The sequence below is a fragment of the Rhyacophila brunnea genome, unplaced genomic scaffold (genome assembly GCF_057557595.1).
Source record: "Rhyacophila brunnea isolate RB1 unplaced genomic scaffold, BYU_Rbru_1.0 scaffold_4, whole genome shotgun sequence".
NCBI classification, from domain to species: Eukaryota; Metazoa; Arthropoda; class Insecta; order Trichoptera; family Rhyacophilidae; genus Rhyacophila; species Rhyacophila brunnea.
This window is the reverse complement of record NW_028233068.1, coordinates 28,562,551-28,580,520: the sequence shown is the minus strand read 5'-3', so window position 1 is coordinate 28,580,520 and position 17,970 is coordinate 28,562,551. Positions and strand designations below refer to the sequence as shown.

Sequence of the window (17,970 nt, the reverse complement as noted above, 5' to 3'; positions counted from 1 at the left end):
AGCTATTAAAAACAGATCACTAAAGACACATTCGTTTCACAATAGTTCCAGCTCTGAAACAAAACAGCTAATAAATATTTTTTTTGAATTAAATCACACTGGAGCGGTGATTCATCCAGCTTTAACTTAATCTAATAAACATAGCATAGGGTGGTACCAAAATAAATTAAACATTAAAATTTAAATTGTTTTATCTTATTGAATATATTTCTCATAATGTAGACATAAATCCGCTGATACAATTATTTATTGTTGGGATAAACAAAGATTTTTTAGTTTATTTTTTAAATCTTTATAAACGTTAATTATATTATATACCAGTGTTTTTTAAACAGTGGTCTCCGTACCTTTGATTATATGCGAAAGATTTGAAGGGATTACGTAGTTTAATTTTGAAAAAGTAATATTGCTGCGTACATAATAATATGTATACTATTATTATGTCATTGATACGAAGAAATCGCTTACAACTTATTATGAAAGATTTTTATTCGCTTAGCTAAGCCTTAAAACATTAAAAAGCTTTGACATCTTATTCCGAAAGGAAAATTTTCAATCGGCGGCTCGGAAAATGGCTGTAAAATCAATGTTTCTCAAGGGGAAGCAGCATTTTGTATGTTAGGGAAACACTGAATACGTCATCAAAAGTTTCGAAAATATTTAAAACAGCACTATTTTTTAAATAAAATATTTTATTCAGTAATAAAACACACCCATATCTTACGGTGTAGAAGCTGAGATGAGAATCTAAAAATATAATTAATATTTCTTCGCGGGTCGTGGATTCGCTAAATTTGAGAGAAAGTGAGTAAAAATAAAATGAGAGTGAGGCACATCACCCTGTTTCAGAAAAGGAAGTTCAAACTGATAAAATTAATGCTTCTGTTTTACAATGGGCGTCATAAAAAAACCATTTTGATACATCTGTAGAATCCATTACAGTTGAATTGGTGCGTCTAAAATGGATCAATAAGTTTTAAATTAAAATTAATTATACTGCCAAGTCATCGTTCATTTAGACACGAAGACTTAATTCTTCTGTTTTCAAAAGTATTTTATGCAATTTATTTGAAATAGTAAAAGTACGTATTATTTTATTTGTTTTGTCAACATAATATCAAGCAGTAGCGTGCGTAGACTTATGAGTCAAGGGGATAGACAGATACGAACATTTCAAAACAGTAGGTATTTGAAAGTTATCTAACCATTCACTCTGATAACAAAATTAACATTACATTGTACATTTGCAAAATAGTAGACATGGTGATTAAGTGTATGCTCTTTTGCAAAGTATTGTGGTAGGTACCTATATTAATAGTTGTTTTGTTGTTTTTATGGCAAATTGCCAATGCGTGATCGATAAAAGTCACAGCACACTAGTTAGTAGTCAAAATATGCTTCATAAACCAAAATAGCTTTGAGATATATTTTTACTCAGGGGGTAGGGGTAAATCTTGTTCCTCTTCTGACGTTTTTCTGTTCATACCACTGGTCTGAAAAAATAAAATCATATTATTCCGATAAATTCTCAATAAAAATCACTGAATTCTTTGTAGTTTATACACAGGGTCGGATTTAACTATTTGGGTGGTTTACTCGTAATATCAATAATTGGGGCTCCCCATAGAAGACATATTTTCATCAATTATTTTCCTAGAATGCGCGAAACTCTTCATTACATATATATTTTTTAAATGGGCACATGCAATATCTGGAGCATGGAGTATTCATTAATTGTAATGCTCCAACTTTTCTTTGCTTTAACACAATCTACACAATATAGAATCCAATTCCACAATTAAAGTAGATACGCCAGATCATGACCCTATAATTATAGAGGGCCTTGTCATAGAAAGTTTCCTTTTAACATGGTTCCGAAGTCTTCAGTATTCTTAAATATATTTTCACATTTTGCTATTAATTCTATAGAGTTGTAATCGAGATTATCTATAAACTCCTTCAAATTCAGTGTACCTATCTTTTGATATAAATTTTAAGATTATAATTTGTTGAACGCTTTCTGGCTGTAGAATTTTACTTATTGTATTTATTCTCTGTAATGTACAAAACCATAATATTGTAAGTGTATTCATATTTTTCAAACGTATTTTTTGATGATTTGACTATGTTTGTTTGATACATTTGGACATTTTTATATATTTGGGGGCCCCTTGCATGTGTGAGTACTGGTAAATCCGCCCCTAGTTATACATACATTTTTTTTAATAACTTAATAATAAAATATAAACGCAATATAATTCCAGATAGAATTTTAACTGATTTCATTATGTGTTCATAACATCTTCAAAAGCATGAAAATTATTCGTGGTTATGGAAACAAACAAGCGAGGGTTTTATTATTTTTTCAAAAAATATGTATGTAACGATTTAGTTTAAATTATAAAATATTAAAATCCGAAAATTAGAGAAGATGATAGGTATGGTGAACATGAAATCATTCAAGAGTAAATATGCATCGAATAAAATAACAGTAAACTTACCCTAGAAGAAGCAGATGAGGCTGGAATGTTGGAATTGACACGATTAGCTGAAGTCAAAACACCTTTTCCAGCTAAAAGATAAAAATAGAGCAATACAGCAATTTATTATTTAAGCATATTATATTGAACTTTATACCTTACAGTCCAATAAAATCAAATATCTCAGTCAGGTAAGTTACAGCATAGTATGTGGAAGTATTAAAAAGATGAAAAATTACAAAATAATTAATGATTTTTTAAAATTTATTCGCCAATTACTTTTATCCGACAAATGGATATAATGAACTTCATACCATAAATAAACAATAAAAATACTTATTATTTTTGTAATTATTGGCGTCCAGTTTAAGTACCGATATATTCAGGAAACTCGGTAATAGATAATACAAGTCAAAAAAATTATAGACGATTACAGGCACACACAGAAAAATTGTATCATGCATTTCGATATTATGATAGATTCAGGCTGATGATGATGATGATTCAAAATTAACGTTTCCAACGTTAAACGTTTGCTGAAGTATTACTCATTTTTTAATTCTATATTAATGTGAAAACGATAACGTGTATTATTATTTTAACTTTACTCTCCACTAATATAATAAGCATTATGTTTATTTATATACCTACAATATTAGGTTTATTATCTATAATGATGTTGATACAAATTATTACAAAAAATAAATGTTTCATCTTATCGCCATAATAATATATTAGTATACCTATCTACTTTTCTTATATCGTACAGCCGATATTTTGCAAGAATTCGTAAATAATTGACAACGTATCTCGGCTGTCCCGGTATATTATTGTAAATCTCGACTGCCTGTGTCATTCTACTATTATTATAGCATGTGTTTATTTGTATACTATATAAAGCTTATCCCGAATACTGGTCGTGTCTGGTACAAACTGGTATGGACACCACAAATAATTAAAAAATCTACATTTATCGCTGAATTATTAATTTTCTCTATGTTTCTTATCGATTACTCACTCGGCTTTTGAAAGAATATCTTAAATTGATACGTTTTTGGTATTGTGTCCGTACTCCGTGTCGTTCCGTGGCGTCGTATATTATATGGAATTATTGGTTTTGGTAAGTTTTCAAACATCCACAAAAAAAACTTTTGAAATTCAGTGCTTTTTTAATAGACCGTTATAATCAGTTAAGTTCTGACTATCCTTCCATCCTTTATTAGTTCTACCGGATAGAATTAAGAGTTTTCCGTGCTTCACGTGTTGTTGGATTCTAGTTTCGCATATGTCTGCAAAGACATTAAGAAAAGAATCGTATTTATCGGGCATTCTCATTATGTACCTACCTACTCAGGTACCTACATGATCTCTAAGCATTTTATCCCAATACCATTCATGTGATGTGTGACGTGAAAAATGCGTGAATGGAATTTTTTTTTTAAATTATTATTTGTATATTGTTACATGGATTGCGTTACGATTAGTAAGAAATGATGTTCGAATAATATGAACAGATAAATTCTAGAGTTATGCTTTATGTTTTTTTTTTTAAATATTATATTAACTTATCGACCCCCGCCTTCTTCACCCCGACCCCCGCCAGAGCCCCTACTACCCTTCGCTACACGCGCAAAACTATGTGCAGTAATGCAATGTTTAAGTTCCATTATCTCGAAAAGTATACATATCGACGATACCTATATTGTTTTGCATTTCTATCTGGAAACTATCCACGAGAAATCTATTAGTGAAATTTTCATTTCCATTTTTTTTTATAAGAACGTTGTATGGTGACCCTATATGTTTAGTAGATACCATAACGCTCCCAAAATTTTATATAATATATTGCCACAGCATTAGCACTCTTATTTACCAAATTTTTTTCTCCGGGTTGACGGGATTTTTTTGAATTGTGATGTATATAATTTTCAATATATTCGACCACCATCCCTACCCCTGGATAGGAATTGATTAACTGGCTAAAAACCAATCCGCGTTATGAATATCATATTCATATAGGTACTATTTGAATTATTACATCATTGCATCTAATCTAACAGACTGTGTGCATCGAATAAAGGTAGGTCATAATAGGATTACCTGGTGTCGGAGCGGTTCTCGGTGGTGATGAACTTCCTCGCGAAGAAGCGCTTCCAGCTGTCAACGGAGATCCTGAAATACATTGTGTTAATATACCTAGGTCACTAGCTGTTTGATTTTCTTATTTTACTAAGATCACCATACATTATTATATATTGTATAAGTCTTAATATATTATGTAGGTATATTTTGAAAACAAAAATAATCATAGAAAAAAAATATCAATATAATACGTAAAAGAGACAGAGGAAGAACACCCGCATGCTAAAAATCATTGTAACTGTATTCTGCTGATCGTTGTAAATTTGCGTTGAGAAATCATTACTTACATATTTCTTTCCCAGAATTTCATATTCAGTACTACAACGTACACATTTGGAGCTACATAACTCTTCCATTGTCAAGTACAGTGATTGAATTTTAAAAGTGCTAATCCAAATATTAAAATGGAGAAAATGGTCGATATTGGCATTGATATGATTTGTAACAACAGCTAGGGTTGCTTCACTATTTAATAATTACAGAAGTCTTTACAGAAAAGAACTGTCCTGAAATAATAGACGTTAAGAAGCATTGTTTTCACGGCGGTAATTTGACAAATTTTAGAAATATGATACAAATAATAATTATGTATGCATCTAACCCGAATGATAGTTTGCATTCTGCGACTGGCGTCTCGCCCTGTCTAGTTCAGCCTGCCATCTTCCAGCTTCGCGGAGACCTTGGTCACCAGATAATTTCACCAAAGCTTGTAAGCCTGTTGGAATTCATAATATATTATTTCGTAATCATGGTATTATCTGAATAACTATTATATTGCATGAAACGTATGTGTATATATATTACTTACATTCTACATTGTCAGGGAACCTTTCATGCAGTGCTTTATAAGCAGCGAGAGCTTCTTGGTAACGACCGGCTGATCGAAGACATGATCCTTCCTGCAGTCCCCACTCCACCTTCAACATCAATATACGTACTTGACTTTTATTTAAATCAAAAAGGATTTGCACAAAAATAATGAAACTAAAGAGATAGATTTACCTGACCAGGGCATAGCTTGGCTGCTCGACGGAAATATGAAAGAGCCGTCGGAGCATCTCCTGATGATTTAGCATAGGCTCCCAACCAACCCAGCGCTTCCGGACATGCTGGAAACACTGCATCCACCTAAGTACAATAAACGGATATATAATATTAAATTAACCATATAGAATACGTAGAATTTATTCGTCTACAAATAGTACCTCCTTGTGTATAGGTACTTGCATTGATAATAAAGCACTAAGTCACGCAACCGTTTGCGAAAGACGGCATCGTTTATCTTCTAATAGTATCACGAAAATAGATAAATAAATGATAATGTTGTGTTCGTTTCTCCTCACATCAAGATAGCATTGATGAGCAGCTTGCGTGTCACCAGCTTCTTCGTGAAGCCTAGCCAAATGAGTCAGCAGACCAGGGTCACTCGGAGAGTCTGCCAAGACTTGATGATACCTGAATCGAGAAGATTAACATTGCATTATTTTTGAATTCATTTAATCTCATTATCAATCTATCTTTTATAACTTCCATTTGAAAGTAAAGCAAAAAACGAATAAATGAATTCAAATTTAAAAAATCTTTGAACCAATTAAAATTTGAAATATTATTTTATGATAATACGAGGGTGGGTCAATAATTCCTTAGAAAAAAGCATTAAAACAGTTTTTATTTTTGTATTTTTTTTTTATTTCTCAACATAATCTCCTTGGAGCTCAATACACTTGGTTAGACGTTTCTCAATTTTTTTTAAACCGTCAGAAAAATAAGTTTTCGGAAGTTCCTCAAAATAAGCATTTGTCCGATCGATGACTTCTTCATTTGAAAAAAAACGTTGTCCACTTAGCCATTTTTTTAAGTTTGGGAAAAGGAAAAAGTCACTGGGGGCTAAATCTGGCGAATACGGTGGGTGGTCGACCAATTCGAACTTCAATTCTTCAATTTTAGCCATTGATCGTAAACATGTGTGAACACGGGCATTGTCCTGATGAAAGAGGATTTTTTTCCTGTTTAAATGAGGCCGTTTTTCTTCAATTTTGTTTTTTAGCTGGTCCAATAAAGATGCATAATAATCCCCTGTTATTGTTTTTCCTTTTTCCAAATAGTCAACGAAAATAATTCCACGTGCATCCCAAAATACAGTAGCCATAACCTTACCAGCTGATTTTACGGTTTTCGCCTTCTTTGGACATGGTTCGCCTTTCGCAATCCACTGCTTTGACTGTTCTTTCGTCTCAGGAGTATAGTGGTGTATCCATGTTTCATCTACAGTCACAAAGCGACGAAAAAATTCATCCGGATTGCGTTGCATGAGCGACAACAGGGCTTTAGAGGCCACCACCCTATTGCGTTTATTGTCGACTGTGAGCAAACGCGGCACCCATCTTGCAGAAATTTTTTTCATGCCCAATTTGTCATGTAAAATAGAAATGACGCTACCTTTTGAGATCCCTGTAACCTCAATTATCTCACTCAACTTTAATCTTCGGTCACTTAACACCATATCGTGGATTTTATTGATCATTTCTGGTGTAGTCACCTCTACAGGACGTCCTGAGCGTGGTTCATCCTTTGTTGATGTACGACCACGTTTAAATTCATTTAACCAGTTATAAATAGTTGCAAGTGAAGGAGCAGATATGCCGTGAACTAAATCCAACTCATTTTTTATTTCCTTTGCTGTTAACCCTTTTATATTAAAATGTTTAATAACAGCTCTAAACTCAATTTTCTCCATTTTTGTAAACAAGCAAATTTTTTTTTTAAATGTACGAAAATAAAAAACAACAACCCGACCAATCTGATTGAAACTTCGCAGCATACTGAATCGGTAGTGCCGCTGCATGAAAACAAACCGCTTACAGTACTAGTCGCGCCACCTGTCGGCTTTTCTAAGGACTTATTGACCCACCCTCGTATGTATTTATACTATACAGATACTTTGTAAATAAAATTGCAGTGTGTAAATTTATTTATTTAGGTTCTGAAGTAAAAAATACGCGATTGAAAAGTAATTTTATGAATAAGTATTAAATTTACCAATGTGCCGCTCCATCCGAATCCCCTTGAGCGTGTGCAATGGCAGCGAGTCTCGCACGCGAATACGCGTCGCCAGGAGCGATCCTCGACGCTCGCTCGTAATTGAGGAGGGCTTCATCGCGTCTACCAACACGCTCGCACGCCACACCTAAATTTGAAAAAAAAGTATATAATCATATAATGGTAAGAAGGTGTCTAATTAATGGTTTCGAAACAGAGTTATTTTTGTTAGAGTAATTTTACTGCGGGGTTTACCGAGGTAATATGCAGGATCTCTGGCCGCAGGGTCATTTTGTGCAGCCCTCGTAAGCAGGGCTCGGGCACCTCTCCAATCGTTGGAATCTCTTGCGACGGACAGCGCGTGAGCAAGCAACGCTTCCCCTCCGGCCAGGGAACAAAAAGAACTGCAAGCTGCAGTATCTCCTTCCTTAAAAAATGCAATGAAATTTTCCAAAATGAATGTTCTTGCGTAAGTTTTTATGCGCAATATTAAGGGTCCACATGCCCAACGTAGGTCAAAATGGAGCTTTTATGGTATTTTCAGAGCATAACCCTGGACATTCCTTAAACGTTGTAGATAATCTATTTATATAATTTTGAGGCCTTATTATCCTTTATATTTATTTTAAACATTTGATGACTGCATAAACAAATTTTATTACATAAAATAGTGTTCTTTTAAACCTCTCGATCTAATGTTTTAGAATATAGTCATATTTAAGTACATCCATGTGCAGTGGCGCCAAGATTTTTTTAGCTTTATTAATTTTTAAACGCATTTACAAAACCATTAGTAAAATTAATGTTATTATAGTGAATATATGAACATTATATTATAGTGAAATATTTACGATAAAAAAATATATTTTAGAATCTCTGTGACCCCAAATTTGACAAGAATTAGGCATTTTATTATTCAAAAATGGGCACGATTAACACATTTGAAGATAATTCTAAAGATACTCATTATAAGCTATGTCTTTGACCATTCAAGTGTGATAAACATCTTACGAATAATGATTGCTTTATAATAATTATTGATCTAAGAATAAGGTAGTGTTTTTTTGAAATACGCCATTTCTTTTGTCATCCCCCAGTGGTTAAGCTACAACATACGGCCGTAGCCATAAATTGACAACCTAAAATTGAAGTAGGGAGTAAGATCATGTTAACGCGCGTGTTTGAACATCCAACATGAACGTGTTTGAATATGCGTAGCTTTCACAATATGAATTTAAAAAAAAAACAATCGAAGCATTATATAATCTGAACAATACAACTCATAACAATATTATTAGGTATTGAATTTTTAATATCCAATGGCGGCTTATCCTACAGATACAAGTTTTTCAAGCGTAGATACCTCTAAAATCTGATACAGCCTCGAACTGTCCCTAGGCAGGTACAAGTTGTGGGTTAAATATAATAACATAGGGACAGTTTTCACATTACCACATATTATGTATTAATTAATATATCCGTGAAAAACGAACTGTTTATACGAAAAATTATAAGTAACAATTTTGTTCCTAATGTTCCATGAACTTCTGTTATTATTTTCAAGGCGACGTATTTAATTTGCGAATGCCTGATTACAATCCCTTCAAACACAAATACACATAGAGATAAATCAATACTTTTTCTTGTCCAGAACTCATTTTAAAGTATCTCTCTGACTCACCACAAATGCAATGAAAGCAAGATTAGCATTGGCTCTTCTTCTCATGACGTTTGGTCTGCTCTGGGCGGCGAGTCTCTTGAGGGCTGTTTTGGCCCGTGCCGCACGATGTGCACGCAGTGATGCTAAGGCCCCGGCCGCTTCCAGTGCGCATGCAAGTTGGGCACGAGCCGAAGATCGGAGGACTTCCGCGCACCATTCCATACTGTAACAAAGCATAATCCAAATACACACAACAATATAAGTTCAGCATTTCAAATTATACGTGAAAGGTAATGCATTTTCTTCGAAATAACACTAGTTCTTACCCTTGCGGATCGTGTCTTGAAATTGCTCCAGCTGCTTTGAGGACGCACTTCTCGGCTTCAGCTCTCTTTCTATTCAGCCACTTGCTGAGTCGATCAGCTCGCAGAACATCAGTTAGGACTCGTTCACTAGCTTCAATAGAATTTAACTCCACCTTAAGAACACATTCGTTTATCATTAGCTTCTGACAGAGTTTTTTTTATTGTGAAAACCATAAATTCATTTTATCTCTGCTTCTTTAGGGACCTTATCAAATAAAGTAACTAGTAAGTGGTACTTGAGTATAAATAAAATTACCAACTAATAACCAATTATTAACTATCCACATTATGTACCTACTTACTGAATCGATTTAGATGCGAATGAAGATTAAAAAACTGACGAGTCTTTCAGGAAATCTGTTAATTATTAAAGAGCATGTTATTACTGACCTCCCCTTCATTATTAGTCTCGGCTTCAAGATCATCGTCTGTATCAACATCTACGTCAGCCAATGCTTGGAATGATGCCTTCGCTCCTTCCAAATCACCCAGTGAAACTTGACACAGCACCAAATGAAGACCTACGCCCAGAATATAACGATCGTGTTTGATATTTCGTAAATTTAATCTGAACCTTATCATATCATAACTCTGACCTCCTTCCTCGTTGTAGTAATTTTGTTGCTACTATTAAAATTTTTGTATCAATATAACGATAACCAACCTGGAAATTATAATAAAAATAATTTGATTTTTTACTAATTATCTAAATCTTACAATACTAAAATATTAGGCAGGGCTTTACCGGTCTTGCAGTCTGGACCTTCGTGCATCATGTGTTGGAAGGTGGTGACAGCATCTCTGAACTTTCCCATTCTCACCAGCAGTAAACCGATATTGTGCATGATCTTTAACCTATAATACATAACAATATTATCACAATAGAACCGAAGAGTTCGTAGTACCTGGGTACAGTGACGTCGCTAGGCAAAATGCCGCCGCCCGCAGAATTAGAATGCCGTCCTCTCTTTTTTTAATTTAAAATTGTTTGGTTGTTTGTTAGGTAGGTACCTATTTAGAATATTTTTTTATTTTTTTAAGTTATCTTAAACAGACAAATATGCCGAAAATATTAAAATAAATTGACATGCACACCATAATATATTGAGAATTAGAGTATTTCCACGAAACCTACTCTCAAACAGTGGTGGTTTTAGACACGTGGAGGTCTGCCGCGCTGGTAGGTTTGGAGGCACCCTTGTGAAAATTTTGTCTGTACGATAAGCCGCCATAACAATATGTATTATATGGGTGTTAAATACAACAATAGAGAAAACATTGTCAGGATTTTTATGCTTCGATTATTTTTTAAACTATTACGTTGATCATTTCTAATGAAGCGATCGCATCGTATGTTTCATGGATATCCCCAATAGCCTAATAAGTTATAATATTTGTTTTCGTTACTTCGTTCACCGCCCTTTATTACGTACCACCCCAATGCAACGCATGACCTGCCCACCCCCACGGGACGGCACTGCCTTGGTACTAATTACGCAGATGATTATATCTAGTATATATGTACCTGTTATCGTCATCAGGAATGCGACAACCCGCGGTGGTTCCTGCCTGCCTCTAACAAATTTCTCCTCTTATCTCAATCCATGGTGGCTGCTTTCCATTTCAGAATGTACCTACCTCAAGTATGCGGCAGTCATTGCTAGCTCTATCTAGGCAGCGATATTTTATTTGATTCAGAAAAACTTAATAAACTTACCAAAGTTAAAACGCTTACTTAAGATCCTTTTCATTGGCTGGCGTTCCGTCCAAAGCCATCCTGTACAACTTCAAAGCCCTCCTATGATCTCCTCTCGCCAAGTAAGCAGCTGCAGCACCCAGGCCACGTTTAGCTGCTCCAGAGCTGCTCGCCCCGGTGGCACTCGGCCCAGTGCCGCCTCCGCCACTCGTACCAGCTGCCGCTCCCCTGGCCCACAACGCGTGTGCCTGCAGAGCCTCGCTTACCAATCCAGCACTGGCAAATGCACACGATAAGTTGAAGAGCACCTGCGACGAGATAAATAAACAATATATTAAAAATTACGTTTTTATTACGAACATTGAAACTTTACAGAATTCCACTATTAATATTTTGGTTGGTACTCACAGTAAAAGTGACGTCCATATTGTGGGAATCACTGAGACCGTTCTGCTCTTGGAACTTCAGAAGCTGGCGTTCCAGTGCTGATGCCTCCTGCGCTTTACTGAGAGACTGAAATTATAATATAAACGATTTTTACTACTGATCATGATACCTACTAGGTATTGTATGACGAATTCGTCGAAACAGGTGTTCTTGATAACAATGTTTAATAATTATTTGGCTACATACGTAGAGATCTATACCCCAAATTAGGTAATCCTGTAGGTACATAATTACTTTGCGTATTAATTTATTACCAATGGTATTCCAAATGTATTAGAATATCCTGCAACACGGATTCCCAATGTGTCCCCGAGCACTTTTGCGTGCGCCGAAGGACTCATTTGTGGATTTTATATTAAAAAATAAAAATATAATTGTTATAATAATATTATAAATCGATTAATAAAAAATATTAAATAATAATTGCAATTGAAATTTTGTGTTGGTTGATTGGAATATTAAATTTATCGTCGATGTATGGTTGAACAAGGAACTTATTTGCATAAAACTGCATACATACATAATAATATTAGGAACGCTATATTATAGCGGTTTGTAAAAGATAATTTATTATTTTCAACACTGAACATAATAAAATCATAATTCAGATCGCGACTCACTAACTGATGAAAATCTAAATGATGATTTTTTAAATAGAAAAATCGACTGAATCGTATGACAAAGAACACAAAAATTAAATTGTTATTCTTTTATGTTGTACGTATATTTTTTGCATAACGACATCGATATACATAATATACCTATTTTTTACCATATCCGATCCTAATAGGATCATATAATGGGCCTCCACAGAGTAGAGGTTTGTATTAACAGATTTTGTTTTTTACGAGAAATGGATGTCAACCAGTTGATCAACCTATTAGGTCCATACCCTGACTCACACACAAACTGAAAAACAATATGTGTACTTGCCAGACCCAGGATTCGAACCTGAGACCCACAGCGTGATAGTCCAACGCTTATGCCGCGCGGCCACCGTGGGTGTCATATGTGTATACCTACATATTTCAAAACATAATTACATTTTTATAATTATCTGTTTCATTATACATATTATATAATAATGTTTTTAAATAAAATATTAAACAAGAATATTGACTAAAAATGGTTCAAAATAGAACTAATATTAATTTATATATCAAATATATAGTACTATGTAGTATTAATTATTCTCTGTCTGAGTTATGTAAGTTTCATTGAGGGGAAATGCTTTCAATTCCATTTTTGGCTATAAATGTGCTCCTGATGAAAATACGATTGAGAGCCCCTGTCCTACCATGATACGCGACCCTAGGCGCTGCAATTTGCACCAAATTGAAGAAAACTGTGGTGTTTCTCGCTTGATTCCAATTTATTGAATGCATTTGGAATCAAGCAAGACCTGTGTAGTGACATCGCAATCTGCGTCGATTTTCAGCACGGTGTGTTATAATAATATATGCTTAGTAAATATTATACCCAATGATCTGACTCTGACAAACCTTTGCTGTATCATAAACTAAGGGCGTTCTCAGGAAGGTATCTTCGGAGTCTGGAGGCACTCTTAATCCACAAGACTCTTCCACCAAAGTCATAATCTTCGCTTCCATCAGTTTGACCTTTTCTTCGGCTCTTAAAATAAAAATAAAACTGTTACCTACACATATTTACACTCATACGACTTAATAATAGACGCATAATCTGAGGAATAAACGTAACATATAAAACGACCCTGCTCATAGACACATGGGTCTTCTCTAGACAAATTTAATTATTCCGTAAACATAAAACAGGTGAATGCGGATGAAGAAATGTGAACTCTAAATACTAAAGAGTGTATATTGAAAATTCGCGTTCACGTATTTGACCTATTCCGCGAACGTGTCCACTGTAATATTGAGATTTTCTATGTAAGGATGTGTCCTTATCTGTAGTTATGTTTCATTCCATTTTTAACGGAATTTAACCTTAGCGCAATAACATAATCCAAGTATTTAGTAAAGTTGATCTCATATGTAATATTGTGCCATGCCGAACATCCGGTTACCACGCAATGTATTAAGATTTTATTTCCTATGTACTTTCCTACTAAATCATTAGATACCTATTAATTAAACTATTAGAATAATAATAAATTCGGCTATCGTGCATAATCTCTCCGAATCGGGATGTCGCCTCAACGTCAAGAAAACGATCGTGCGGTGCCCAATCCGTTGACATCTTCCCAATTGATGAAGTGACGTGTTTAGATTTATTAAAAAACTTAAGAATACGCGCTCTTTGGGACCGGATAACGTCTCTACATTTTTTTAAAGGGGTGTGTTGATTTTGTCAAAGGCCCACTTGCATATATATAATATAATCTTACAATGGAGACAGGTATCTTTCCGGAAATATGGAAGATGTCGAAGGTGACTCCAATTTATAAGAGTGGTACAGAGTCGTCAGTAGAAAACTACAGGCCGGTAGCTGTTCTCTCTGCACCAGCAAAAGTTCTGGAGATGATCATGCACAGCATGATTTCTCCAAAAATTGAGTCATTTATAATGAATGAACAGCATGGATTTAGAGCAGGCCGATCAACGGAAACCAACCTGATGGTATTCACTGATTATGTGTCGTCAGTACTAGATAGAGGCAGTCAGGTTGACTGTTCTTACAATGATTTCTCGAAGGCATTTGACAGAGTCGATCACGATATTCTAATGGAAAAACTCCAACTTATTGGATTGTCGGATCGATTTTTGAAGCTATTCGGGAGTTATTTTAGGAACCGTCAACAATGCGTTTCGTACGGCCTTTATCAGTCACAGACCTTTTACACATGTTCTGGTGTCCCCCAGGGCTCAAACTTAGGGCCATTGCTGTTCACGATTTTTATAAATGACATAGCATTGGTAATTAAAAATGCTATGTTTTTGTTGTTTGCTGACGACTTGAAACTCTTCATGGAAGTTGTCACCTTGTAAGATTGTCGTCAACTCCAACTTGATACAGATAATATATTATATTGGGGCAGGCGTAACAAACTGGACTTCAATATTGATAAATGCAATGTTTTATCGTTTACTAAAGCCTCACGAGTATTGTTTTTCCAGTACTCGATGCATGGCAGAGTTCTCTCACGAATATCATCTGTAAGAGATCTTGGAATTACGTTTGACGGTAGACTGACGTTTAGTGGTCATATAGGTACCATTTGTAAAAAGGCGCTAAAGATGTTGGGCTTTGTCTTGCGTACTTCCCGGGTCTTTTCGGATGTTACGGTACTAAAAATTCTCTATAACTCCTTAGTTAGAAGCAGACTTGAGAGTGCGTCTATCGTTTGGGCCCCGCATCAGTTGAAGTACGGCCTTATGGTGGAGAGTGTCCAAAAATTTTTTTAAGACTCCTTTACTTTCGGCTGTATGGATATTATCCGTGGCTCTATCCGACTGATTTTCTCTTAGGGATGCTTACATACTGTAGCTTAAAATTTAGAAGGGATCTTTATTTAGCTACATATTTTTTCAGACTTATACGCGGCGTAAATGTGAACTCTGCCATTCTTGGTGGTGTTGGCTTGTGTGTCTCTGATAATTACCTTAGGAATCAAGGGCATCCGTTGTTTGCTCTCCCACGGCGCAGAACTAACCTGCCATTAGTAATGCCAATTGGGAGGGCAGTAACCATGTTTAATGAAATCGCTTCGGATATTGATATATTCCACTTACGTGAGGGTGAATTTAGGTGGACGTTGTTTTAAGATAGGGTCTATCAAAGTTCACTCTGTGTGCTTCCATCTACTTTTATTTTGTTACTTATTTTATTTCTTATTTTATTACCTATTTTCTGTATTTTTATTTTTAAATTTATTAACACTTATTTTATGTCATGTCGTGAACGCTTTGAATTTATAATTTGTTATGTTCATTATATGTAAAATAAATAAATTTGATTTGATTTGATAATATGCTTACGTATCGGCTGTCGGCCTCTGCAAGGGCTGCGCGGCCGGTCTTCCGGCGGAGTTAGTAGACGAAAACGAAGAACTAAATCCGGCAGCCTTCATCGCTGTCACTGGCCGCGGAGCAGCACTGCCGAGACGCTGTCCTCCAGTTCTCAGACCTGTTACCATCCTGACTGTACCCTGCAATCGCATGAACATTGGCATTATTGGACATTGGCCAATAGATTATTCACTAATTCATCGAGATTTGCAAGTCGAGTTGTAAGCTTACTAGTCTACTAATGTACATACCGACAATGAAATATGTACCTAGTCCACAAGCCGTGAAAGTTCAATTTATATTGTTCCGGTAGTTTTTTACAATTACAGGAAAATTATAATCTTTCGCTGATAAGTTAGACCTGTGGACCAGAAAAGTTAAAAACTCGCAGCTTGATTGCTTCCCAGGTGTAGACGCTTCCTTAAACAAATTTAAAATTTTGCCAGAAGTGCAGAGGACATTAGAACTCCTCTCTGCATCATTTTCCAAGTATTATCCATCACTTGATTATCAAATAATAATGTACCAGTCGGTTATAAATCGATTCGCAAGATTCGACGGTACACACCTGACACTAACAGAGGAGGAAATTTTATTAGATCTAAAAAACGACCCTGTGCACAATAAAGCCTTATTTTCTGAGCTATATCAATATCCTGGCTATATAATATCGATTGGCTACAATAGCAATTAAATCTCTGTTTCCGTTTGGATCGTCGTATCTTTGCGAATTCGGTTTGTCAGCGCTCGTGGAAATGAAATTAAAAAAAAACGAGAGCGGTTGCAGGTAGTAGATGAGGAGTTACGTGTTTGTTTATCTGATTTAGAGCCGCCTTTTGACAGAATTCTTTCTAAAAATCAATTGCATCCTTCTCACTAATAAAATTATTACCACCTATGTACAAATAAATGTTGATAAAATAATAAAAAAAAATGTTACCTACACTATGATTTCCTTTATTCATATTAATAAGGTACATTTCCTTTTCAAGGCATTTTTATTTGGTGTGCCGTGAAAAAAATCCCATTCACCAGTGTGCCGAGAAGTGAAAAAGTTTGGCAGACACTGATCTAGACGCTACCTAGTAGGTAGGTACATAATATTACCGCTGTGGGTCCCCGGCGTCCAACAGCAGTAGTTCTGACAGCTTCTTGAAATGCGGAGTCATCGGCTAAAGTCCTGCTGTCTAGTGCTGCCGGAACTGAATCGAAACCTGAATATAGGTCATCATCCATACCCAGAGCTACAAAACAATCAACACGTCAAGCATTTATTACATTAATTACAGGGCTCGAAATGGACCGGAGCGCACCGGAGCGCCGTTCCTGTTCCTGAAATCGGTAAAATTATCGCTCTGTCTCGTGGAAAACATAATTTGACCGTCTGAGCTAGATAGGCCATATAATAGAAAATCTAACATACTTATTTTTATGAAATACACAAAAAAATTGATAACTATGTCTTCTAACTATGCTACTATGTATTGTTCTTCAGAAAACTGTCGTGCGCTCCGGTTCGTAAACTTTTCCATTTCGAGCGCTGATTAATTATTATAAAATAACACCATATTATAGGTATCAAGATACCTATCTACGACACAATCCTTCCGTGCACCATTGTCGTAAGAACGTGCATTCGTATCATTGAACATATTATTATTGTCATAATAGCCAAAGGATTTATTCAACTATTCACCTGAATCCCGATTATTAGAATATCCCGAATCAGTATTTGATCGTAATGCATTCATATTCATAATGCTACATATAGATAGGTATCTAATATAATAAATAAACAAATACTAGAACACAATTATTTTTTGTTTCTTATTGGAGTAATTGGAAAATAAAATATAGGTACTGAATAGAAGAAAATAATATTCCAAGAAAGCAGATTGTAATGTTTCAAATATTGTGGTTCTGTTTCCATGGTTACGAATTCACTTTTTTAGTTTTAAGGCTATTGTGCCTCATACAAATTAAATTATGCATATGAACGGAGTTAAATGAATTTTGATCATCAAAAATTTACTAATACATTAAATTTAGCTTAATATTTCTCTATTACACCACAAAAATAACATTCCAAATTATTACAAAATTAAAATGGATTGTCTATTCCTTACATTGACAATTGAAATATAATAAGGGA

At 35.0% G+C, this 17,970-nt stretch overlaps 1 protein-coding gene across 1 annotated transcript; it reads right to left on the bottom strand.

Moving 5' to 3' along the window:
• Positions 1-1,430: 1,430 nt before the first annotated feature.
• On the bottom strand, positions 1,431-17,054 carry nompB (intraflagellar transport protein 88-like protein nompB). The gene is made up of 19 exons (XM_085954922.1): positions 16,926-17,054; positions 15,789-15,958; positions 13,332-13,461; positions 11,791-11,895; positions 11,422-11,690; positions 10,432-10,541; positions 10,077-10,207; positions 9,648-9,799; positions 9,343-9,544; positions 7,917-8,088; positions 7,662-7,809; positions 5,966-6,077; positions 5,625-5,750; positions 5,431-5,539; positions 5,224-5,337; positions 4,581-4,652; positions 3,683-3,769; positions 2,502-2,572; positions 1,431-1,493 (listed from the first exon to the last, which is right to left on the bottom strand). Exons 1-19 carry the CDS (start codon positions 17,052-17,054, stop codon positions 1,431-1,433), a joined length of 2,472 nt encoding a protein of 823 aa, XP_085811048.1.
• Positions 17,055-17,970: the final 916 nt, after the last annotated feature.

What these genes read in the sequence shown, in the direction of transcription:
- nompB (XM_085954922.1), bottom strand. Translation starts at nt 17,054, where the DNA reads ATGGATGATGACCTATATTCAGGTTTCGATTCAGTTCCGGCAGCACTA. An exon ending in GTTCCCTGACAATGTAGAAT is followed by an intron (nt 5,338 to 5,430) that starts GTAAGTAATATA and finishes GAATTCCAACAG; the next exon opens with GCTTACAAGCTTTGGTGAAA. An exon ending in GAATGCAAACTATCATTCGG is followed by an intron (nt 4,653 to 5,223) that starts GTTAGATGCATA and finishes AATGTATTTCAG; the next exon opens with GATCTCCGTTGACAGCTGGA.